The sequence below is a fragment of the Balaenoptera borealis genome (assembly GCF_965194805.1).
Source record: "Balaenoptera borealis genome assembly, chromosome: 11".
Classification (NCBI taxonomy): domain Eukaryota; kingdom Metazoa; phylum Chordata; class Mammalia; order Artiodactyla; family Balaenopteridae; genus Balaenoptera; species Balaenoptera borealis.
The window spans coordinates 98029515-98054414 of record NC_138868.1 but is presented as its reverse complement, the minus strand read 5'-3'; the positions used below and the strand labels follow the sequence as shown (position 1 = coordinate 98054414).

The window sequence follows — 24900 nt, the reverse complement described above, 5'->3', positions numbered from 1 at the left end:
AAGTCTGTATGTCAGATGTGGAATTGCAAACCAGGACAGGAATCAGATTAGCAGTATATCGTGGGTTTTAAATCTATATTAAGCAATCTATCTCTACTTCTAGGCTTATGACTACAGATATTTTTTCCTCTAAAAACGAAATGGTCTTTGCTTAATTCTATATTTAACTTTCCCTATTTATCTGACTTTTTACAATACTGAAGAAACACAAATTCCTAACGTACAATATGAAATAGATATATACCTCAAAGGTATTTAAAGGAGCTGACTGAGCCTGCATTTGCACTCTTCTGACTACATTTCCTTATCCAAGCGCCAAGGGGACTCAGTGGCACAACGGGATGAGCAGAGCTCCCTGAAAGGCTTTCTCCCCTTTCTGAAATTTTAAGGCCACAGCATAGAAATACAACCCTGAAAAGGGTGAGAAGAGACAAAGGGTATGAATACTCTGCTTACAAGGATGCTGAATTGCTACAAGGACAGAGGCCTTAGAAGGAGTGGGGTCAGGGACACAAATGTGGGAGAAAAAAAAGAACGTTCGGTCTACCTTTAATTAATTGAGTTAAGACTCCTTACACAATCCTATTAACAAAAGCTAATGCAAGTCGGAAAAGTTCCCCTTATTTTTTGGAGGAAGAGAGACTAACACTTTTTGACACTTCTGAGGCATCTCTACCAGTTGCTTCATGCTCCTCTGCCGTGCTTTCTGCATAAGAGCTAATGGCTACTGAGCTGTAATGACTCAGGCAGACAGTCTAGTCTCATCTCAGCATGGTGCTGGGCTTTACTGCTTCAAGGAACTGAACTGTTAGATGTTGCTCTATGTATTTTACTTTTTACTATGTATAGTTTAGTTGAGCTTCATAATGCAGAAAAGAAAGACAGCATATTTACTGTTGGAATTAACAATCCTTGAGAGGTCTTTCCTCCCATTTAAACATTGCATAAGCTTAATTATTACCCCTAATTCATGTAGAGGCACCAAGAATTGTGTCACTGTTAGCTGACCACCACCCTACCTCTATTCTGAGGTACCCAGAGGAATGCAAAAAGTGTAGTGAGCTCTCGTTACTTTTCTGTCTGCAAAATATCAACCTCTTTTTTCAACATGACACCCACACTTTTCCTTTGGGGATCCAACCCATTCCCGGTCCATGTGTACAGAAGGGGATGACCTTACCCATTAGCTCTAGAAATGGGCATATGAATCTGGCCTGGCCAAAGAGAATACAGTATTCTCTGGCCAAAGTGACTGATTCAGGAGTGGGCACAAGACCCTAGCAAGGCCTAACAGAATCAATGAACACCAGCTACAGGCCTTTGGCTAAATCTACAGAAAAGGGGACTCTTTTTTCCTGCTTGGGTTGTTAGGCTAGTAAGATAGGAAACTGGAGTTGCCATCTTTCTACCATCTAGAGAAGGCCTAGCCTAAAACTAAGCCAACATGTAGGAAAAGAGATGTGAGATGGAAAGAGTCTTCTCAGTTATAAAAAAGCCAGTAGATTTCCCTACATTGTGGAAGCCAATACAACTGAAAAGAATTCAGATTAGTACAAAGGAAATGCATCACCTGCACCATCTATGCAGAAAGGAAGTGAGTTGAAAGCTAAGAATCAGAACATAGGACACAGGCTCTTAAGAATATCAAGAGAGATAAAGAGGATTTATCATCACAAATGGCATTATTTCCTCCTTTCAATAATATACTGTTGCAGTATATAAAGCTAGCTTCCCACTACATTTTACCTATATTAACAGGATTTATAACTTTCTACACTGTATTCCTAATGTAGATCTTCTATCTTACTAGAAGGTAAGCAATTTGAATACAGGTTCATATCTGATTATTTTTTTCTTCTGTACCTGGCATATTCCGTAATCACAAAATCCCAAATAAACATGTATTGAATGATTCAATCTTACATGTAATTACTCCTGACCTTCTTGTAATCAATAGCAGCACCCATAATCCTACTTCAAGGTAAGGGTTTTACTGTTTGTCCTGGGTTGCAGTGGAAGGTCAAACTATTGGGCCAGACACTTGTGGCTCTTTGATATCTCAGAACGTGTAGAATAGAGAATGGAAATAAATCTCTGTTGTCATCTATGCTGTCTTTTTGAAAAACAAAAAGGGCTTTGCCTACCTCACTAAGCTCAACTTTCTCATATGTACTTCAAATCTATTTGAAGTAATAGTGCAAAAACTATTTTCATAGAAAAATAGCTAACACTGTGCAACCAGGAAAATTTTACAGGAAAAGGGAGGACTGATCACTTGATGGGAACCTTTGTGGAGATGTCAGTTTAGATTTGTTCAATGATCACACAAATGTAAAAAGAGTACCCACTCCAAAAGAAAGGTCTGATAAAATGGAAACTTGATATTTTGTTTAGTATTCAATGTCATCAGGAATTTATAATCTCCTACTTTCAACTGCCATACAAAGATAAAGTACTACCCTGTTGTCAGCCTTTGGCAAATAACCAATCCATATAACCACCAATCCTTAGATGTTTTTGGATTTGATTTTTAAAAGACGTCCTCTTTATTTATTTATTTACTTTTGGCTGCACGGCTTGCAGGATCTTAGTTCCCCGACCAGGGATTGAACCTGAGCCCTCCGCAGTGAAAGTGCCGTAGTCCTAACCACTGGACCGCCAGGGAATTCCCCAAATATGTCCCCTTTAAAAACACATTTCCCTCTTTTTTTTTTTTTTAATAAATTTATTTGTTTATTTATTTATTTTTGGCTGTGTTGGGTCTTCGTTTCTGTGCGAGGGCTTTCTCTAGTTGCAGCAAGCGGGGGCCACTCTTCATCGCGGTGCGCGGGCCTCTCACTGTCGCGGCCTCTCTTGTTGCGGAGCACAGGCTCCAGACGCGCAGGCTCAGTAATTGTGGCTCACAGGCCCAGCTGCTCCGCGGCATGTGGGATCTTCCCAGACCAGGGCTCGAACCCGTGTCCCCTGCATTGGCAGGCCGACTCTCAACCACTGCGCCACCAGGGGAGCACACGTTTCCCTCTTATATACATGCTGCAAGACTCTACATTTATAAAAGCTGTCTATCTCCAGTCCTACAAAATCCTCTCACCCTCCCCTGATTCAATCTTTTGTTTATAAAGAGTACTGCTAATCCCTTAAGGGGCACTGTCAGCTTTTAAAGAGGTGAGCACATAAATGTTTTAACATCAGATTTGGTATTGCTTTTAAACAGAAATACTTGGAATACTTCACAAAACTAGGATTGTCAAAATCAAGCTTTAGGGTTTCCCTGGTGGCACAGTGGTTGAGAATCCGCCTGTCAATGCAGGGGACACGGGTTCGAGCCCTGGTCTGGGAGGATCCCACTTGTCGTGGAGCAACTAAGCCCATGCGCTACAACTACTGAGTTTGTACTCTAGAGCCCACGAGCCACAACTACTGAGCCTGTGCACCTAGAGCCCGTGCTCCACAACAGGCGAGGCCACTGCAGTGAGAGGCCCACGCACTGCAGCGAAGAGTAGCCACCACTCGCCACAACTAGAGGAAGCCCACGTGCAGCAACGAGGACCCAATGCAGCCAAAAATGAAATAAATCTATTTTAAAAATCAAGCTTTATTAAATTATACTCCATAAGGTCTCTTTCCTGGTGAGTAATACATAGATCAAACCAAAAAAGGAATTAAAAAATGTTTTCATTGTTACACATTCAGGCCTCTGTTGTGGCAACAGATCCTTCCATCACATCAGCAAGCTAGAAGGATCTCATCAAGTCGCAACGCACACAGCATTCCTTCCTGGGTCCCATTTTATCTCAGGACGGCTCCCATGTGAGACCAAAACAGACCAAGGCAGTGAGGCTAAACATATCCTTGTTCTGGGAGTGAAAAACTGAATCCAAAGAGAAGACCCATCAAGTATAAGCTCCTGAGCTCTGGTTACTCAATTTTAGAAATGTCTTCTAAACCCAATTGCTGAGGGAGCAAGAAGCAGAGTGCTAGGAGAGTTTTGAGTGGTGAACTGATCACTTGCCTTAAGAAATATCAACACCTTGCCATACGGATTCGGCTGGTTTGACTACTGCGACTCGTGCTTAATTTTCTCTTCTTTGGCACCTAGCTATTTGTTGTCTACTCTTTATATTTTATCCCTCCAGGTTCCATAAGGGATTTGCGGGACGGAGGGAGACCCACCCACTCGGCGCACGTTCTAGAGAAAGGAAACCAAAGATAATGCAAGGCCAGGATTCGGCCTTTTCCAGGAGGGAAATGGCAAAGAGGGGCAGAGATGCCATAAGCTGGAGCACTGTAAGGGGTTCCCAAAGCAGACAGGGTCGAAGTTCGTGAAGGAGAGAGACAGTGTTTAGGGAAGCACAGGAGAAGGCATTTGGAGGAGGTAAGAGAGCAGAGGTTTGGACTGGCATTCGACTAGGAGAAAAAAAATCCCATTGTAGACTCAACGATCCCCTCCCCTCCAGCTATATCCTCTCTTACCAGAGCCTGAGGGCCAGCAGCGACGACACGACTGAGTCTCAGTGGCCGAAGGATTCCCACTTCCGACTCAGCACGGCAACCGGAGCTAACGTCATGACAAGGCGCCAGGCCTTGTGGAATCTCATCTGGGCGCCGGAAGCTGGGTGTGTCGCCCTGCGCTGGAAGCGGGGGCGCAAACATCCCCACTGCGCATGCGCTAACTGGCTTGGGCGGGGCGGAAGTGGCCGGAAGTGGATTTGGGGTTGAATTGGGGGCGGGTCAGGTTGAGTTGGGAGTGCATTGTGGTGGAGCTCAGTGGGATATGCGGCCCTCGGAAACCCATGTATCAGCAGCAGATATGACTTGGTGAACCCTGGCACTGCTAAGGCCTCTGTGGACTTAACGCTAATTGTCCCACCGATCTTAGGCCTTTTTGAAACAGCTTCTGTAACTCTTCACAGATAATTATTATCTATGAAGCAATAACAGTAGCATTAACAATAACTGAAACTTGTGAACTGTTATTACGTACCCGGAAATGTGTTAAGATATGCTTTGATTGGAGTGCAGTTTTCTTATTTGTAAAGTGAAGACAAGTACATCCTAAAGGTTACTTTGAGGTACACAAAGGCAAAGGAAGCAGCATACTTTTCAAGCACGCAAGTGAAAAGACAATTCATAGAGTGACAGAAAATATTTGTAAATCACATATCTGATAAAAAATTAATATCCAGTTATATAAAAAAGCCTATAACTCAACAACAAAAAACCCAAACAACTTGATTAAAGAATGGACAATGGGCTTGAATAAGCATTTCTCTATAGATGATATACAAATGGCCAATAAGCACATGAAAAGAAGCTCAATGTCACTAATCATTAGGGAAGTGCAAATTAAGACCACAATGAAATACCACCTCATACCCATTAGGAAGGTGATTATGAAAAAAAAATAGAAGATAAGTCTTGGTGAGGATGTGGAGAGATAGGAACCATTGTGCATTGCTGATGGGAATGTAAAATAGTGGAGCACTTTGGGAAAACAGTTTGGTGGTTCCTCAAAAAGTTAAACGGAATTATCATATGATGCAGCAATTCCACTTCTGGGTAAATACTCCAAAGAATTGAAAGCAGGGACTCAAACAGATACTTGTACACCACTGTTCATAACAGTATCGTTTGTAATAGGCGAAAGGTGGAAACAACCCAGAATGTCCATTGACGGGTAAATGGACAAACAAAATGTGGCATATACATACACATGATTATTAAGCCTTAAAAAGGAAGGAAATTTTGGTACTTGCTATGAACCTTGAGAACATTATGCCAAGTGAAATAAGCCAGACACAAAGGGACAAATATTGTATGACTCCACTTATATGTGGTACCCAGAGTAGGCAAATTCATAGAGACAGAAAGTAAAATAGAGGTTACCAGGGGCTGGGGTGAGGGAGGAATGGGGAGTTATTGTTTAATGGGTAGAGTGTTTCTTCAGGATAATAAAAAATTCTGAAAATGAGAGTGGTGATGGTTGCACAACATTGTGAATGTACTTAATGCCACTGAATAGTATACTGTAACATACACAGACACACACACCAAATGTTGAGCAATCTTAGAGTGCCTATTATGTTCCAGCGTTGTTCTAGCTCCTGAAGCTACAGTAGTGGAAAAAATATACAAGTTTTCCTGGAGCTTACAATCTGGTGAGAGTGGAGTGGTAATGTAGCATTTAAAATTAATGTGCACAAGGTGGATTATTCAATAAATACTTCCAGAATAAGTGGGTAGCTATGGATTTAAACGTTAGTCAAGATATTAGACCTTTACACTAAAATTAATTCAAGATGGATCAAAGATTTAAATATATAAAGTGAAACCAGGAAAATGCTAGAGAATTAATGGGAGAAGTTTTGTAAAAGAATAATCTAAGAATGGGAGAAGGCCTTTCTAAATAAGAAACAACCCAGAAGCCATAAAAGAACAGTGAATTCTTCTACAGTCAAATATTTGTAAAATGTGTATAGAAAACCAACCATAAGTAAAGTCAAAATCTAAATAACAGCACTGGAAAAATATTTGCAACTAATGCCACAAACAAAAGATCTATTTTTCCAAATATGTAAAGGGTTGTTGCAAGTCAGTAAGAAGAAGATCAGGGGCTTCCCTGGTGGCACAGTGGTTAAGAATCCGCCTGCCAATGCAGGGGACCTGGGTTCAATCCCTGGTCTGGGAAGATCCCACATGCCACGGAGCAACTAAGTCCGTGTGCCACAACTACTGAGCCTGTGCACCACAACTACTGAAGCCCGTGAGCCCTAGAGCCTGTGCGGCACAACTACGGAGTCCACTCGCCACAACTACTGAAGCCCACATGCTCTAGGGCCCGCATGCCGCAACTACTGACCCCGCGTGCTGCAACTACTGAAGCCCGCGCACCTAGAGGCCGTGCTCCGCAACAAGAGAAGCCACTGCAATGAGAAGCCCGTGCACCGCAACGAAGAGTAGCCCCTGCTCGAGCAACTAGAGAAAGCCCGTGCGCAGCAACGAAGACCCAACGCAGCCAATAAATAAATAAATAACACTAAGAGAAGGGGTTATATTCTAAACATCAAGAGTAACAGTAAAAAAAAACCAAAAAACAAAATCAAAGGATATGAGCCTGTATTTCATGAGAAGGAAAAACAAATGGTTAGAAAAATGCAGATTAAAATTAAGCTGAGATGCCATTTTTAACTTATCAGATTGGCAAAGTTCAAAAAATTTAAGGGCTTCACTGGTGGTGCAGTGGTTGAGAGTCTGCCTGCCAATGCAGGGGACACGGGTTTGAGCCCTGGTCTGGGAAGATCCCACATGCCGCGGAGCAGCTGGGCCCGTGAGCCACAACTACTGAGACTGCGCGTCTGGAGCTTGTGCTCTGCAACAAGAGAGGCCGCGACAGAGAGAGGCCCGCGCACCGCGATGAAGAGTGGCCCCCGCTCGCCGCAACTGGAGAAAGCCCTCGCACAGAAACGAAGACCCAACACAGCCAAATATAAATAAATAAACAAATAAATAAATAAATAAATAAACAAACTTCTTAAAAAAATTTAATAGTACACTGTTAGATTGTGTATGGAACAGTAGGGACTCTTGTTAGGATTATGTATCGGTCCAACCTCTATGAAGTGCAATTTGGCAATATTTGATTAAATTACAGGTGCAAATACATTATGGTCCTGCAATTCCATTTATTTGTATTTGTTACAAATAGTCTTAATGTTCAAAATGACATTTATTGTTAGAAATAAAACTGTAAAAACAAGACATATGAGAAATCTTTGTGACCTTGGGTTTGGCAAGGATTTGTTAGACATGACACCAAAAGCACAATCCATTAAAAAAAAAAACGATAAAACAGACTTCAGCAAAATTAAAAACTCTTGCACTTCAAAAGACACCATTAAGAAAATGAAAAGACAAGTCACAGACTGGTAGATATATTTGCAAATCATGTAGCTGATAAAAGACTTGTATTCAAAAATATATAAGAACTTTTACAATTCAATAGTAAGAAGAAAAACAACTCAATTTAAAAAAAAAGTTTTGAACACACGCTTCACTAAAGATATGATAATAATAGCTAATAAGCACATGAAAAGATGTTCAACATCGTTAGTCATTAGGGAATGCAAATTAAAGCCACAATTAGATACTATTTTACATCTACTAGAATGGTTATACTAAAAAAGATAGTAACAAATATTTGTGAGGATGTGGAGAAACAGGAACCTCATTCATCCATCGCTGGTGGGAATGTAAAATGGAACAGCCAGTTTGGCAAACTGGCAGTTTCTTAAAATGTTATACATAAATTTACCATACAACCCAGCAATTCTTCACTCCTAGATATCAACCCAGACAAATGAAAACATATGTCCATGCGAAGACTTGTATGAGGATGTCCAGAGCAGCATATTGTATGACTCCATTTATTCAGAAAAGGCAAATCTAAAGAGATAGAAAAGAGATTAGTGATTGCCTGGCGCTGAGGGTGAGAACAAGGAGTGGCTGCAAAGAGCACAAGAGATCTTAAGAAACTGATGGAAATATTCTAAATCTGGATTATGGTGATGGTTGTACAACTGGGTAAATTTGCTAAAAATTACCGAGAACAGGTGAAATCACTTAAAATGAGTGAATTTTATGTAAATTATACCTCAATACAATTTAAAAAAATGACATTTATACAGTCATTGTGGCATTTTAAGAGCAAATGAACAAACTTAATTGTCCATCAATAGAGGACTAGTTAAATAAATTATAGGGGATCTGTACAAAGTGGCTGCATTAAAAAAAAAAAGGAGCTCCTTTATATATTGGTATGAAGTAATCTTCAGGTTTTATTAGGTGAGAAGTGCAAGATGTAGAGTATGATAACATTTGTGTGGAAAATAGGGGAAGGAAGAAAAATGTGTACTTAAGAATTTGCTTGGGGACTTCCCTGGTGGCACAGTGGTTAAGAATCTGCCTGCCAATGCAGGGAACATGGGTTCCATCCCTGATCTGGGAAGATTCCACATGCAGCGGAGCAACTAAGCCTGTGTGCCACAACTGCTGAGCCCATGTGCCACAACTACTGAAGCCCGTGCGCCTAGAGCCCATGCTCCACAACAAGAGAAGCTATCGCAATGAGAAGCCAACGCATTGCAGTGAAGAGTAGCCCCCACTTGCGGCAACTAGAGAAAGCCCACGCGCAGCAATGAAGACCCAACGCAGCCAAAACCAAACAAAACAAAAAATCACGATGCATTTATCACCCATAAAAAAAAAAAGAATTTGCTTATGTATGCCTAGAATACCTCCGATATATAATACTTTAAATATCTTGTAAAGCTATATAAGAAACTAGTATTATTGTTTGCCTCTGTAGAAGGCAACTGGGTGGCTGGAGAGGGAGGCGGAGGGAGACCTTTCACTGCATATTTGAACCATGTGAATTATGACTTATAAAGGAAGTAAATAAAAATTAAAACTTAAAAAAATGGTATTCAAATAAAGGAGGTTATCTGACCTTTTCGTTTTTCTTTTACAGAAAAATTACTTCCAATAGGTGGCGCTCCTGAAACACCATACAAGTTTTACTTTACTTTTTTTTTGAGAAAAACCCGAATTTGCTCTGATGGCCTTTCTTCTCCATTTGTCACCTTTGGGAATCTTGAGTCTAGATTTAGGGTTGAAAATCTCTACTAGGATTGCTCCAAAATGTATTGCTTTGTTTCTGAGAACTGGATAGAAGGGAAAACACCTGGATTACAAAAAGAAAAATTGCAACTGGTTCAGAAAACCAAATAATGCTTGGGCCCTGTTTTCCTGATTGAAAATTCTGGTTGATTGAATTAGAACTTCTGATTGATTGCTTGGGTGATTGGAAGGTTAATATAGGTTCAGTGATTCTTAACTAAGGGCGACTTTGCCTCCCGTGGGGATACTTGGAATATCTGGAGATATTTTTGTTGTCACAGCTGGGGAGTACTACTGGCATCTGGTGGACAGAGGCGAGGGACGCTGCTAAAAATCCTACAATGCACAGGAGCGTCATCCCCTCCCCCCAAGGAATTATCAATCAATCCTCCCTACCCCCCCATCCTTATAGCTGCTTGGGGAAAGGAGATAAACTTGGCAGTAGTTGGGAAGGCAGGTAGTGCAAAGGCACTTTCTTAGAATTGGTGTAGAGAGACACACCTACTCTGAGTCCTGGGCTCAATTCTTCCTCAAATGGTTTCCTTGAAGGTGGCTGTATTGGTCATCTTCCCGTTCCTTAAGGGGCTAAAAAGGATAGTACAGTCATAATCATTTTCCATCATCCTCTATGAATTAATTTGATGCATATTTATTTTTTAATTAAAAAAATTTTTAGCTTTCACTCTAAATGTCTTTATTTTTTTCACCTTTCTTCATATATATATACTTTTTAAAAATTTTTATTGGAGTATAGTTGATTTACAATGTTGTGTTAGTTTCAGGTATACAGCAAAGTGAATCTATTATACATATACATATATCCACTCTTTAAAAAAAAAAACTTTTTTTAAGACTCTTTTCCTGTATAGATCATTACAGTGTATTGAGTAGAATTCCCTGTGCTATACAGCAAGTTCTTATTAGTTATCTATTTTATATATAGTAGTGTGTATATGTCAAATCCCAATCTCCCTATTTATCCCTCCCTGCCCTTACCCCCTGGTAACCATAAGTTTGTTTTCTATTGATGCATACTTATTGAGTGCTTTTTATGTTCAAGGCTTTGGAGTGGTTTCTTTATGGTCCTGGGGGTGGAAGAGGACAAGAATGGAGACTCTGTATCTAGTTTCTCTGTGTGTTCTTCAACTTTTTCTCACTAGACCCTGACCTCAGTCTCTCTCAACCCTTCTCTTTATTTCATCCATTGTACCCAAAGGGATAACGATGCCACCGTCTGGTATGTCCTAAGCAGTTTCTTCCAAATAACTTGTCCCTCAATTCCAAAATTTTACCACTACTAACTAGCAATGTCTCTTTCATTTCACATTCCCTTACCTGATAGAGCTGATCATTGGACAACAGTGTCTGCTTGTCTGAAGCTGCACAAAAAATAAACAAAATGTACATATACACAAGATAGAATGAATAATAAACTGGGATATATTCACCCAATGGAGTACTGAATAGCAATAAGAATTAGTGAAATACATCTACATATAACACTATGGATAGATCTCACAAACATATTGTTGAGTAAAAGAAGCCACACACAAGAGTACTTACTGTATGAGTCTATTTACGTAGGAAACAAAAACAGGCAAAATGAATCAATGTTGTTAGAAGTCAGGATAGTGGTCGCTTTGGGGACTAGGTGGAGGCTGGAAGTGACCACAAGTGTTAATCCTCTTTCTTAAACTGGGTGCTGGATTCATGTGTGTGTTTGCTTTGTCAGAAAATTTTTTTGAGCTGTGTGTATGTGATTCATGCACTTTTCTGTATGTAGGTTTTACTTCAAGAAAGAGTTTTTTAAAAAGCACAGAGGACAAATCAGAGAGAGTTGGATCTTGAGATAGGCAAATATGCTGTGAAAACACCAAGTGTCCTTTTCTCCTGCCTACAGAACCAGAGCCCCACCCAGCCATGCTCATCAGTGACACGTGCCAACCCAGTCTTTTCTATTGGTTCTATTTTGGTAGGAAGGAGGCTAAGGGTCCCAGGTGGTCTCACCTCTCATCTAAGAGCATTCTTTTACCTCTTGACTGGCGAACTCCTTCCTGTCCAGCAATGTAGTAGACCCCAACAGCAAGGAGGAAAATGCTGATGATTTCAGCGAAGATAAAGCCAGACACAGTGGCTGAATTCAGCTCAATGCAGTTCTGACACACTGTGGGGAAAGGGAAGGATAAGCCTCCTTCGAGGTGTGAAAGTTGTTCTGGATTTTTTTCTCCTGAGATAATACCTCTGTCTAGGGCAGCAGACTGCTCTCTCTGTGGGTGGTATGGCAAGGGAATTGCCTGGGAAGATCCTTGGACTGAGAACTCAATGCTTTTTGATGTTCCTCTGTCCCCCAGGAGTCCTGGGGAAGCCCATGCAGTCTTACTACCAGCAACTATTGAAATATAAGGAAGACCAGATCCCATTCTCCATGCTCAACTGCCTTCTACATTTCTGTTGCTTACCTTGTAGTCTCCCCTGTCTCCCTTACCCGCTCTAACTCACTTTATATAAACTGCTGACTGCTCCAGTCTGTGGGGCCTACCCGAAAGTGAGTCAGGCTTTACAACACAGGCTATGCTTTTTCAAGAATTTGGGGGAACTGCTTTGTTAAATTCAAAAAGAAGTAAGTTAAAAAAAAAAAAAAAAAAGAAGTAAGTTGAGGGACTTCCCTGGTGGTCCAGTGGTTAAGTCTCCACGTTCCCAATGCAGGGGGCCAGAGTTTGATCCCTGGTCAGGGAATTAGATCCTGCATGCTGCAACTAAAAAGATGCTGCATGCCGCAACTAAAAGATCCCACATGCCGCAACTAAAGATCCCCCATGCCTCAATGAAGATCCCGCGTGCCACAACTAAGACCCGGTGCAGCCAAATAAATAAATTAAAAAAAAAAAAAAGAAGAAGTACGTTGAGATTAAGAAAACTCGCTCTTACTTCACTGTTTAGCATCTATTTCCACACTCACCCCAGACAAGAAGCTCACCAGAACAGCAAGTACTGCTTAATTTCACACAAGCAAACCAAAGGGGTTACGTACTTCTATAATATACTTGGAGTGGTTTTGAACGGTTCTTTGATCCTTGACACCAATATATCCCTCGAGGGTCCTTGGTACTACTTCCAAGATTCCAAGTCTTTTTACTTGTGTTTACAGGACTTATTTCCACCTGATCTTTAAACCATCTGATATCTTTTTCATTCATGTCACAAGTCAGAAGTACTGAACCATCTTCTCGATTGTCATCCACTTTTACTGAAAAAGGAAATGTCTGTTAAGATCTTGCCTCTGAAATTCTCCCTGTCCCAGGGCATCAGGAGAAGACCATGACAGTAGTGCTTCTTAAGCTTTAATGTGCACATGAATCACATGGGGTCTAATTAGAATTTCAGGTTTTATTCAGTAGTTCTGGGGAGGTACTGAGATTCTGCATCTCTAACATGCTCCCAGGTGATGCCAATGCTGTTGATTCACAGGTTGTGCTTTGAGTAGTGCCTAGCTGCTAGGGTCCTGTTTCTCCTCCAAGAACCAGAAAATTAATTGTTTATCTACAGGAAAGTTGCCAGGGAGGTCAAGACTGGCCACTGATTTGGTTGACACTGGAGAGGTTTGCTGTCTATCCTTCATCATCCCATCCCTTCTTAGCTCTTCACTTGCTCCTATAGGACTACTGTTGTGGGAAGCCATATTTCCATGAATTTCCTCAGAGGTTGATGATAGAAAGAAGCCATTTCCCCTACCTTCATTCAACTGCGCCATAGTACCTGTAGAGACAGAAGAGAGACAGTGGATCAGCTGGGCATGGAGTCATTCAGATCCCCTGATGTATCATTTCCACGGTCATTTGAGGCCAACATGGAGAGCGAGAGCCTAATTCATGTGAGTGACAGTATCTATACCTATTTCCTTGGATTGTAGCCTAAATCACCAAACCGAATTTAGGGTGTTGTATAGCAAAGAGTTTGTCTGGTCTTTCTCCTGGGTTGCTGGGAGGGAGTTTCTCAACCCTTGGAATTTCATGAATGACAGGATTGCCTTTGTGATTCTTCGTGGGCCCTTGGATCACGCATGAGTTTATGCTAATGAGATGACTCAGGATGGGACTGGTCAAGACCAAACATGTGATTGGAGAATTGGGGCTTTGAGCCCTAGGAGGGGGAGGAGGACTGGAGATTGAGTTCAGTCACATGACTAATGATTCAATCAATCATGCCTATGTAATGAAACCCCAATAAAAACTCAGTCATACTTCCTAGTTGGTGAATATATCAATGTGCCAGGAGGGTGATGTATTTTAATTCCTGAAGGAGAGGGCATGGAAGCTCTGTGTTCAGGACCCTCCAGGACCTCACCCTATGTGTCTCTTCATTTGGCTAGATCTGATTTTATTTTTTATAATAAAACTGTAGTAGTAAGTATAGGGCTTTCCGGAGTTCTGTGAGTTGTTCTAGCAAATTCTAAGGGGGTTCTTGAGAACCCTCCTGATTTGTAGGCAGTTCGTTAGAAGTGTGGGTAGTCTGGGGATCCCTGAACTTGTGCCTAGCTTTTAAAGTGAAGGCAGTCTTTTTGGGGAGTGAGCCCTTAACCTTTGAGGTCTGACACTAACTCTGGACAGTTAGTATTGCAGAACTGTATTGCAGTATACGTAAGGGTATTGCCTGTACAGTGTGGAATGCTCTGCTCCTTTAGCAGCTAAAGCCCTGGCAAAGACTGGGTGTGCACTAGCTAAAGTCTTTCAGAGCTGAGTTACTTCTAAAATCTTCAGCCTTGGTGATCCATTTTTTGTGGAAACCCTGAACGTCCCAAAGGAGTTAGCTATTAAATAGCCCTCAAATCTGTCTCAAAACTCAGAGTAGTAGAGTTGCATGGTAGACATACTATAGAGAACCAACACTGGAGTTCAGTTCAATTGGATTTAATCCAAACACTTACCACTATTATGTGCCTGACATGAGTAACGAGTGTGGAAGAAACGGGTGGTGATACAAATAACTAGTCGCTTCTGAAGAGTTTACAATGAAGTGGAAAAAAAATAAACACAAATGTAATAAATGTAATAGTACTTATAAATTATCATTTAGTATTTGTATAAATGCATATGGAAAGGGGTAGAAACTATTGATTTTGACCAAGGGTGAGGGGACAGGGAAAGCTTGACAGAGAAGATGGCATTTGGTTCTGCCTTGAAGAATGAGTAAGAATTCACCAGACAGAGAAAGAGTTTCCAGGTAGAAAGAATAGCTGAACAAAGATACAGACTTGGAAAAGGACAAAAGAGGTAGTTTGGCTAGAGGTAGAGTTTGTTATGGGGAGAGATGGGGGCATAGATCAAAGTGTGATGGAAACAGTTGGAAGGAGTCAACAGTCTTAGAACTTCATACAGGGGTGAACTGTTTATGAATAGTTCACCCGGAACAGTGCCTGGAACATGGTAGGAGCTTTATATATTTTGAATGAATGTATGAGTGAATAAATGAGTAAATGAAGATAAAGAAAAGCAAGACAAAGAGTTAAGCAGATTTCTAACTAGCTCTTCTCCCCATCCACCTGATCACCATGGGAGGAACAAAGAGTCCCCTCATTCTAACTCTGATTCAAAACTCCCCATATCTCCTCCCTCTTGTGTCTCCCTCCCACCCTCCCTATCCCACCCATCTAGGTGGTCACAAAGCACCAAGCTGATATCCCTGTGCTATGCGGCTGCTTCCCACTAGCTATCTATTTTACATTTGGTAGTATATATACAGACTTAAAATTTTAAATATATTCTTATATCTGTGGACGTCTCTTTAGCATTTCATACTCATGGTGATTTTCTCCGTCTGAAGCTCTCTACTCCCTTGGTTTCTATGGAATAGCACTCGTCTGATTATTTCAGCTCTTGGATCATTCCCTTATCTCTTTACTGACATCTTTGTCCTCTAACTATTCCTTAAAGGTGGTATCCTCACAGTTCTATCCTCAGCCTCCTCTTCCTCACATCTCTCATAGTTCTTGCATGATTTCAACAACTTTCAATGTGGAGAGAATCATCTCTAGTCCAGATTCCAGGCATCGGCCCAGTTTATCCACTTCCTATTGTATTTCCAACTGAATATTCATTCAGGCAACCTATATTGTACCTTACACTCAATCTGGCAACGTTGAAACTTATCTCTTCAATTAGACTACGAGCTAATTGGAGCAGAAGGTTTTTATTCACCTTTATACCCTTCTAGCCTAACACGTAATAGGATCTCACACATATTTGTTGACCAGCTGACCAACAGAGTGAGTGAATGCTTCATAGGTCTACTTCTAACCCCAGCTCTGAGTTAAAGAACACATACCTTTTCTCTTCAGATTCCTGGTCTGTGCCCTTTGGGCTACATTCAAACCTAAGATGGTGGCATCCGGATTCTCTCTCAAGCCAGTAAAGTCATCTGTTTTGATTTCTTAAGACACAAGGACTCCATCTTTCCCATGGAACACGGCTTCTCTTTAGCAGAGAGCAGTAAGAAGCTTCATTTTTGCCCTTCCTTCTCTGAACTTTAGGGTGACAGCTCGAGGTTAGGGGATCCCAATATTCTTGCCCCCCAGTGATGGCTTCTTCCCTTGAGCCCTTCTCCAGACTGTCAGACCCCCTAGCGGGCCCTTACCTTGAAGAAGAGTGATAGCCAGGATGAGGCCAGCCAGACGCGTCCCCTGCTCCATAGCAGCCTCTGTTCTTCTCCCGCAGAAGCACTGAGCAGCCCCTAGCAGCCAGCCAGCCAGCCTGTGCTAGCATATAGCCTGGCTCCGCCCAGCATCCTTAGGGCTGGGGCCCCTGTGAGAAGGCAAGAACCCGGAGCCTCCACCCTCTGCTTCAAGTGTGGGCAGTGGGTGGGGGCAGGGCTCAGGAGGGCTGCAGGTGCAGATATCTCTGGCTTTTCAGTTAAGGAGAGGAGCGTGGGTGGTGGAGGGGAGGGAGCGGGAGGGAGTGCTGGATTCCCATCTCAGAGACTCAGCTGGTACAGAAAGCCACCTTGGGTGCTGGGCAGGAGGTGGCCTGGGCCCCTTTCTTTTTATGAGGGGAAGATAAACGTTTCTGCCACCACTTGTTACTTGGATCTCAGCCAGTTGTTGCCTGTTGCTAGCTCTTGTTGTTAGAACTAGTGAATTTAGGTGGGAACTCTTAGGTGCTTGGGGCTGGAACTCTGAACAGAAAGCCACCTCAGTCCAGGGATTTTTTTCACTGCTCTCTTGAGATGCGATCATCAAAGTGGTGCCTGCCTGGAAAGGAATGGGTAGGACAATTCCACCAAGACAGACCATACATTTCCAAGGACTAGGGTCAGCTGCGTTCCCAAGATCTCAGGCCCCTCAGCCGGTCAGCCAGTGAATTGACAAAAATGTACGGAGCTCTCGTCATGTGCCACACACAGGCCAGGTGCTGGTGATACAGAAGTGAGCGAGACATGTACGCTCTCTGCCCTCAGATAAATTACAGTCTAACTGCGACAGTGTAGACAGTTTGGGATTTCCATAGCCCAGAGGAAAAAAGTCCATTTGTCTCCTGGGGAGGCTCAATTGTGCTGCGAGTTAATCATATTGTTATTAATAACTCTCTCTCTTATTGAGAACATATGAAGTGTCAGGCACCATGGAAACATTCCATTCGAATTCTTCTCATGATACTGAGGGAATTAGGCTCTGAAGAATTCTGTGACTGGCTCAGACCCAGCAGGTAGACAGTATTGGAGCCAGGATGTAAATCTCTCATTAGGGGGCTCCCAAAGCTCAAACTCCCACTGGTAAGAAGGTATTTAGTCTGGTGTCCCAGGCGGCCCAAGGAGGACCTCGGGTAGGGTCCCAAGAAAGACCAGGAAAGGGAGGAACCTAGCTGATATGGCTTATGGGATGGAGTTCACAGCTTGTCTCAAGGGTTTTGAGAGGTGGCAGTTTTTAGGTGGTCAGTAAATGTAGTGATGTTGCTGACAGGAACTCAGAATTTCTTGTTTTTCATCAGTGACTCAAGAAAGGACACCCTGAATCTCCTTTTACTTCCTAGAAGTCCAGGCAACCCTTTCCATATCGTCTGCTTCCCCCTTCTACCCCTCCCCCACCCTCCATGCTCTGAGAAAGAGTGATTTGCACCTGCTTCCTTCCTACCCCACCCCCAGCCTACCTCTACCCTGGCAGCCTCCCATCACCAACAGTGGAGAGCAGAGAAATAGGCGTCTTCTAGTGCCTCCGCCACCCTTTACTTTTTCCGGGTACACATGAGTCAGTTGGGGGAAGGCGGCTTTCACCTTGGCTGATAGTTCTGTGACTTGGGTCTGTCTACTGGATGAATTCTGCTGGAAGATGGAACACAGAAGTTTTCTGTCTGGCCTGATACTGGCTGCCCTTCTCTCCCAAGGTAAGGCTTCTCTGGGTGGATGGGGGCATCTTGGAGAAGGGACCTAAGGGGGACATTACCACCTGGAATGTGGTCCACTCGAAAGTCCTTCTCAATGCTAGCTTCAATTCACCAGGCAGCGTTGTCAAGGAGGGCCATGTTGGGATGTAGCACAGGGTCTGGGAAGCATAGGCTCTTGGCTCTGACTGACTCCAGCTAGGGGTGCATCTTGGCCTTGAATGTCTCTCTGAAGACCTTAGGCCAGAGATCTGTAGGAAGTGTTGCAGTATGTGCGTGCCTTAGCCTAGGGCTGGTAATGGGAGCACTGTTCCTTCTAGGGCAGAGAGCCTTTGGGATCCAGGACTCTTGGTCATTTGGCCATCATGATGTCACCACCTGGGGCCATGGCCCAGCACTCAGGGGAATGCTTTAAGAGAAAAGTTAAACTGAGGCTGAGCAGGAGGGAGGGCAGATTTGGGTTGGTAGAATGACCCACTCATCCACGTTTGCCTGGTTTTAAAACTGATACTCTCATGTCCCAGGTATTCTCTTAATCCCAGGCAAACTGGGATGAATGGTTACCCTAGTAGTCAGCTTCTTTGGGACATCCAGGATTTCCATTGGAAATGGATGCCCAAGGAATACATGACTATGCAATGTGGAGCATCTGATGTACATGTATCTCCCTGAGAATACATGCATTTTCTCCTGACCTGCTACAGAGGCAAGAGAAATGGCTCTTCGGGGGGTTTTCTAGAGGATGCTCTTCTATCCAAATTGGTAACTGACTATGAATCTCAGGAAGAATGTAAATTCCACTTTTTCCTGGGATTGGAGATATAGATTCCAGTGCCTCTGTGGGCTGTGGCGATGCTCTCAGTCACAGCAGTTCAGTGGATCTAGAAAGGTGCCGTTCATACCTCCAACCCTTAAACTCCCCACAAGACTTGACCTGTGTGGAGCCCCAAGAACAGATTCAATAAAAAGTTTTTTCCTGTCCCTCTCCTCCTAAGCAAGTGTAGAACAACTAAAAATCTTTACATGGGATTTGCCCTAGGTCCCCTTTTGGACCACTGGGATGGTAATTCATATTAGCTTCTCTCCTACCCCCAGCCGTCACTGGCCATAGGAAAGGCTTTAGTAGTACCATTCCCTTGGTAGTGGTTGGGGCAAGGGTGGGGCGAGGAGGCAGAAGATGAGAGGTTGACGTGGGAGTGTTGCAGGCGGCTGGGAAGTAGAATTAGAAGGTTTCTTGGAGAAAAAAATGTGGACATCTCCAATTGAGTACCATTCTTCTGCCTTTCTATATCTCTTGGGTGTTTTAGCAGTCTGGGCTCCCCTCCTACTTCTAATCAGTGGTCTGAACACATTTCCAGGAAGGTTCTTGGATCAACCCAGCTCCACGTTTTCCTCTTTTGCTCCATGTCCATCAGGGTCTGTCCTCTGTTTGGATTGTATCCTCATGTCCTTCTTGGTCCCTGCAGTTTGTGGGGGGCCTATTGAAGCACTTCTCTTGTGACTTCCGTCTCTCTCACTAGAAACCATGCACTATTCTAGACTTGGAAAGTGGTCCTTCTTAAGTATGAGCCTCAGCAGAACAAGGAGTCTGGTGCAGACCAAAGAGCTGGCTCCAACTGTGGTATTTTTTCCCTTAGTGAGCCCCTTCAATGTCTCTGTGGAGGAACTTGAGGACAGAGTATTTTTGAGATGCAGTACCAGTATCACGTGGCTAGAAGGAACAGTAGGACAACTGGCCTTAGGCAATAAAACTATGGACTTGGGAAAACGCAACCTGGACCCACGAGGAGTGTATGTGTGCAATGGGACAGATGGAAAAACCAGCAAAACATCTACTCTGCAAGTATACTATCGAAGTATGTGCTTCCAGGACCCTTTGGGTTGGAATGGATGGGGCCTCTGGATATGAGAACTTTCTAGGTGTAGGAGCCCTGGTGTACCAGTCTGTGCTCTCAACAAACTGGGTTACTCTCGTAATGGTATGAGCCAGATTTTGGAGCCCTGAGTGGGAAATAGCTTAATGGCAAAAGAACAATAGGGACCTTGTGACCCAAGCAGTAGGGGCTTGGTTGGGAGAGTGGTTGGCCTACTGCCTTGTTTAAGTTCCTACAAAGCTGAGACAACTTCTTGGCTCTCCTCAGGGATTTCTTGGGTTGAAGGTTAGAGGTAGATGTAGCAAGGCTCTCAGCAGAACTTTTTCCAAGTTTGGGTCTTGGCATGAGAGACCCTGGGGCTGCCCTAAGAGGCAGAGATGGTTCCCTGATCTTGAAGACCCTCCGCCTCTCCTTCGGCCTCCCCTCCCCCACAGTGTGCCAGAACTGTGTGGAGCTGGACTCAGCCACCCTGGCAGGCATCGTCATCACCGACATCATTGCCACTGTGCTCCTTGCTTTGGGAGTCTACTGCTTTGCTGGACACGAGACTGGAAGGCTCTCCAGGGGTAAGTGGAAGGGACAGAACATGTGTGTGTTGTGGCTGTGAATGTGGGTATGAGTGTGTACCTGCTAAGGAATGGGGCTGGAGGTGGGTTGTGTCTCATCTGGGAGTCACTATTGCAACCTCCTAAGGACTCCTACAACTGGTTGCTGACAGAACTTAGGTGCCCATATGGCTCATGCAGACTTCCAAGGGTGTGACCAGCTGCAGTCCCCCTGCAGCATTCATGGGGTCTCACTGTCCCATCTCCTAGGCCCTTGTTGACTCTCTTTCCCTGGTTCTTCTAGTTGCTGACACTCAAGCTTTGTTGGGGAATGACCAGCTCTATCAGGTGAGCCCTGAGGGGAAAAGGATGAGAATGGGGGGAGGAGTGAGTGGGGATGGAGAGCCTGATACTAGGTTTAATGTGTATGTGTGTGAAGGTCCTAGTGGGGAATTCATCACTGGGGAGTCTGGAAAGGCCAGGAATGAGCTCTCATCTCTGGGGTCTGCTGGGGTTCTCCCTGGGAGAGTTCTGACACTGCCTCACTGTTTCTTCTTCTCATCTCTTAGCCCCTTCGAGATCAGAATGATGCTCAGTACAGTCGTCTTGGTGAGAACTGGGCTCGGAACAAGTGAACCTGAGGCTGCTGGCTTCTAGGCTCATTGGTTATCGACTAGACCTTCTCTCCTTGCTCAGCCAAGAAAGCTGTCCTCCTTCACTCAGCAGGCGCCTGGACTTTTGAAGTTTCCGGGACAAGGCATGGGAGTGGCCCTGACTTGACTGGGCCCTTGCTCTCCCTGCCCATCTGTGTCCTTCCTTCATCACTTCCCTCCTCTGCCCCACATGGACTGTGTGATGGACAGTCTCCCACCACATCTTGACCCACTGGTGTTTCTGTCCTGGTGGGCTCCCTGGGTGCAGGATCGGCCCCACCACACTCTCTTGGCTCCAGTCCCCTATTATAACCCTTCTACGGCTTTGACTTCCTCACCACAGTGGAGGGCGGGCTGCTGTGTTTAGGGACACAGCCACTCAGAAGTTTCCATGACATCATGAGCGGAGGTGGCAGAGACATCAAAGGTCCTGAGGATCACTTCCTATCAAGGCTCCGAGAGTGTGTATGACAAAGTCCCATTTCTGCTAAGGGGCTGGCCTTGGCTTTATGACCCCTGTGGAGTGGTAGCCACTACCTACAAGGAGGTCTCAGCCAAGGCCCCTTCAGTACCCTTTTCCCCTGTATAGAAGGTACCATTCTATTTTCTTTCCGCAGAACCTGTCCCTGCCCCACCCCTGCCTTCTGCATAGTAAACTGACATCAGAAACTCTTCATCAATTAAAACATACTATCCTTCTCCACCCACTTGGAAAGCTGGAGTCTGAGACTGGGTGGGGAATTAGGTTATTTTCAATAGATGTCATCTTTAGCCATTGGGTTAGTGGTGGTTCTGAAACTTTGGGATTTATTTAAAAAATACACACTTGGGTCCCACTTGGGGACACTCTTGTGTCCCCAGGTGATTCTGAAGCAGCCTCAATTCAGAGAATCTCTGGTTTAGAGGAAGAATTGAAGCTACTTATTCTTTTGTGTCCTTTACGCCCATTCCTGTCTACCATGTGTGGGAATCCCTCTTTTTTTTCTCTGCCTAAGAGTAATTCAATAAACTTCAGAACAGTTTAATGAGAGATGGTAGGTTTTCTTTTTAAAGATTTTTTTGATGTGGACCATTTTTAAAGTCTTTATTGAATTTGTTATAATATTGCTTCTGTTTCATGTTTTGGTTTTTTTGGCTGCCAGGCATGTGGGGTCTTAGCTCCCCGACCAGGGATTGAACCCACACCCCCTGCATTGGAAGGCAAAGTTTTAACCACTGGACCACCAGGGAAGTCCCCAAGAGTGGGAGTTTCCTAGACCAGCGTTCCCAAAGGAGAAAATTATTAACAACCACATAGCCAGAGATCTGGATGATTCTGCCCACTATCTCGTCAAGATACACACAGACCCTAACTTTGTTAGAGACAGAATGAACTTCCAATTTACACATGCTTCATTCATGGTTGTGATTCATTCCTACCCTTTATACCCTACTGCTGCAGTCCTCCTAGCCCTAGATCCCATTCTCACACTGGATCCCTCCATCTTGGGCAACTCTTCCACGGCTTGCATTGCACCAATACTTGTGTCCTTCCCATGCCCTGCACACTTCCTTTGACCCTGTGCTCCTCATATACCCTTATGTCCCCCTCTACAGCTCATCAGTTCTCAAAATTCACTGCACATTGGAATCTCCTGGGGAGCTTTCAAAGTACTGATGCCTGGGTGACACCCCCAGAGATGCTGATTATACTGGGTTGGAACATCAGGACTTTTCAAACTGCCTAAGGTGATTCTAATGTGAAGCCAAGGATGAGGAACACTGACCTTCACCTGAGCCCTTCTGGAAACTTGGGTCCCTTCAGCTCTCTTTTTTTGTGTGCTTTTAAAACACAGCTTTACTGAAGTAAACTGACATGAATAAACTACATATATTTAACGTGTAAAATTTGATAAGTTTTGGCATATGTATACACTTGTGAAACATCACCAAGATTGGTAAGTATGAACTTACCCAATACCCTGGACAGTTTCCTTGTGCCCCTTTGCATGCAATCTCTTCCTTATCCTCTCATCCTCTAGGCAACCACTGATCGGCTTTCTGTCATTATAGATTAGTTTCCGTTTTTCTAGAGTATTAAATAAATGAAATAATATAATATGTACCCTTTTTTGGTCTGGCTCCTTACACTCAGCATAATTATTTTGAGATTCATCCATCTTGTTGCATCTATGAATAGTTCATTCCTTTCTAATGTTCAGTAGTACTGCATTGTACGGATACACCACATGTTGTTTATCCATTCACCCCTTGATTGTCTTTTGAGTGTTTCCTGGTTTTGGCTATTACAAATTAAGCTGCTATGAACATTCATACATAAATCATTATATAAGTCATATGCTCATATACAAGGACATACACTCTTATCTCTATTGGATAAATACTCAGGAGTGGAATGGCTGGGATACAACTTTTAAAGAAAGTAGTCTGGCTATTCTAGGTTCTTTGCAGTCCCATATGAATTGCCTTCTCAGTTACTACAAAATGCCTGCTGAGATTTTGATCAGGATTGCATTGAATTTATAGATCAGTTTGGAGAGAACTGACATCCTAATGATACTGAGTTTTCCAGTCCATGAACACGTCTTTTGTCAGATTTATCCCTAAGTGTTTTACTATATTTGTGATGATATTGTTTATGTTATTTAAAAAATGTTGATTTACAGTAATTCCTTGAAATTGTATAGGAATACAATTACTTTCTGTATATTGATCTTCTATCCTGAAAACTTCCTAAACCCATTTATTAATTCTAGTAGCTTTTTTTTTGTAGATCCCATTGGATATTCCATATATTTGATCATGTTGTTTGTGAATAAAGACAGTTTTTATTTCCAACTTTTCCATTTCCAATCTGGATCTGTTTTACTTCTGTTTCTTGGCTCATTGCACTGCTACAACCTCCAGTACAATGTTGAGTAGAAGTGGAGAGAGGACAGTCTTGCCTTATTTGTGGTTTTTTTGTTTGTTTGTTTGTTTGTTTTTAAGTTCTGGGTCCATTCTAAATATTTATTTATTTGGCTGTGCAGGCTCTTAGTTGCAGCACGTGGGATCTTTAGTTGCAGCATGTGAACTCTTAGTTGCGGCATGTGGGATCTAGTTCCCTGACCAGGGATTGAACCCAGGCCCCCTGCATTGGGAGCACGGAGTCTTAACCACTGAACCGCCAGGGAAGTCCCGCCTTATTTGTGATCTTAGGGGAAAACACTGTTTTTCATCATTAAATATGATGTCGGCTGTACGTTTTTCTTAGATGCCCTCTAACAGGTTGAGGTCATTCCCTTCTCTTTCCAGTTTGCTGAGAATTTTAAACAAAAATAGTTGTTGAGGATTGTCAAGTGCTTCTTCTGTATCCATTGAGATGATTATATGGTTTTACTTTTTTTGTCTGTTAATATGGTAAATTACATTGATGGCATGATCTGTTAAACCAATCCTGCATTCCTGAAATAAACTGTACTTGGTCATTATGTATTTTTTTGTGTGTGTGTATATTATTAGATTAAATTCGCTAAAATTTTGTGAAGCTTTTTTCTTTTGGCTGCGATGGGTCTTCGTTGCTGCGCGCGGGCTTTCTCTAGTTGTGGCGAGTGGGGGCCGCTCTTCGTGGCGGTGCGCAGGCTTCTCATTGCGGTGCCTTCTCTTGTTGCGGAGCACGGGTTCTAGGCACGTGGGCTCAGTAGTTGTGGCTCGCGGGTTCTAGAGTGCAGGCTCAGTAGTTGTGGCGCACGGGCTTAGTTGCTCCGTGGCATGTGGGATCTTCCCGGACCAGGGCTGGAACCCG

General features: G+C 43.3%; 3 protein-coding genes across 10 annotated transcripts in view; 1 reads left to right on the top strand and 2 right to left on the bottom strand.

Annotated features, from left to right (window-relative positions):
- The window catches only part of UBE4A (ubiquitination factor E4A), a 34444-nt gene extending 29842 nt beyond the window's left edge, over window positions 1-4602 (bottom strand). Inside the window, exon 1 of the mRNA XM_082342821.1 lies at window positions 4474-4602. The gene's annotated coding sequence lies outside the window, so the exon portion shown is untranslated. The remainder of the gene's footprint in view (window positions 1-4473) is intronic.
- Window positions 4603-4726: 124 nt separating this feature from the next.
- CD3G (CD3 gamma subunit of T-cell receptor complex) lies at window positions 4727-17524 on the bottom strand. Of its 5 annotated transcripts, none has more exons than XM_082342831.1 (7): window positions 16306-17524; window positions 13408-13431; window positions 12707-12922; window positions 11708-11839; window positions 11011-11054; window positions 10177-10260; window positions 4727-8442 (listed from the first exon to the last, which is right to left on the bottom strand). In XM_082342831.1, the coding sequence occupies exons 1-6, from the start codon at window positions 16358-16360 to the stop codon at window positions 10195-10197; spliced, it is 537 nt and encodes a 178-aa protein (XP_082198957.1). In that variant the 5' UTR covers window positions 16361-17524; the 3' UTR covers window positions 4727-8442; window positions 10177-10194. The 5 variants fall into 5 exon arrangements, with proteins under 5 accessions (XP_082198957.1, XP_082198958.1, XP_082198956.1 ...); XM_082342832.1 differs by having other exon boundaries at window positions 10181-10260; XM_082342830.1 differs by having other exon boundaries at window positions 4727-10260.
- An 89-nt stretch (window positions 17525-17613) lies between these two features.
- CD3D (CD3 delta subunit of T-cell receptor complex) lies at window positions 17614-23209 on the top strand. 4 transcript variants are annotated; one of them, XM_082342826.1, is made up of 5 exons: window positions 17614-18047; window positions 19682-19900; window positions 20353-20484; window positions 20768-20811; window positions 21033-23209. In XM_082342826.1, exons 1-5 carry the CDS (start codon window positions 17993-17995, stop codon window positions 21096-21098), a joined length of 516 nt encoding a protein of 171 aa, XP_082198952.1. In that variant the 5' UTR covers window positions 17614-17992; the 3' UTR covers window positions 21099-23209. The 4 variants fall into 4 exon arrangements, with proteins under 4 accessions (XP_082198952.1, XP_082198950.1, XP_082198951.1 ...); XM_082342824.1 differs by having other exon boundaries at window positions 20768-23209; XM_082342825.1 differs by lacking the exon at window positions 17614-18047 and having other exon boundaries at window positions 18092-19900.
- Window positions 23210-24900: the final 1691 nt, after the last annotated feature.

Bases quoted from the DNA above. Each gene is read 5' to 3' on its own strand.
- CD3D (XM_082342823.1), top strand. From the start codon at position 19,570: ATGCACTATTCTAGACTTGGAAAGTGGTCCTTCTTAAGTATGAGCCTC. The intron at 19,901-20,352 runs GTATGTGCTTCC...CCTCCCCCACAG, and splicing joins TCTGCAAGTATACTATCGAA to TGTGCCAGAACTGTGTGGAG. The intron at 20,485-20,767 runs GTAAGTGGAAGG...TGGTTCTTCTAG, and splicing joins GACTGGAAGGCTCTCCAGGG to TTGCTGACACTCAAGCTTTG.
- CD3G (XM_082342829.1), bottom strand. From the start codon at position 16,360: ATGGAGCAGGGGACGCGTCTGGCTGGCCTCATCCTGGCTATCACTCTT. The intron at 13,432-16,305 runs GTAAGGGCCCGC...CTGTCTCTACAG, and splicing joins GGCTATCACTCTTCTTCAAG to GTACTATGGCGCAGTTGAAT. The intron at 11,840-12,706 runs GTACGTAACCCC...CTTTCCCCACAG, and splicing joins ACTCCAAGTATATTATAGAA to TGTGTCAGAACTGCATTGAG.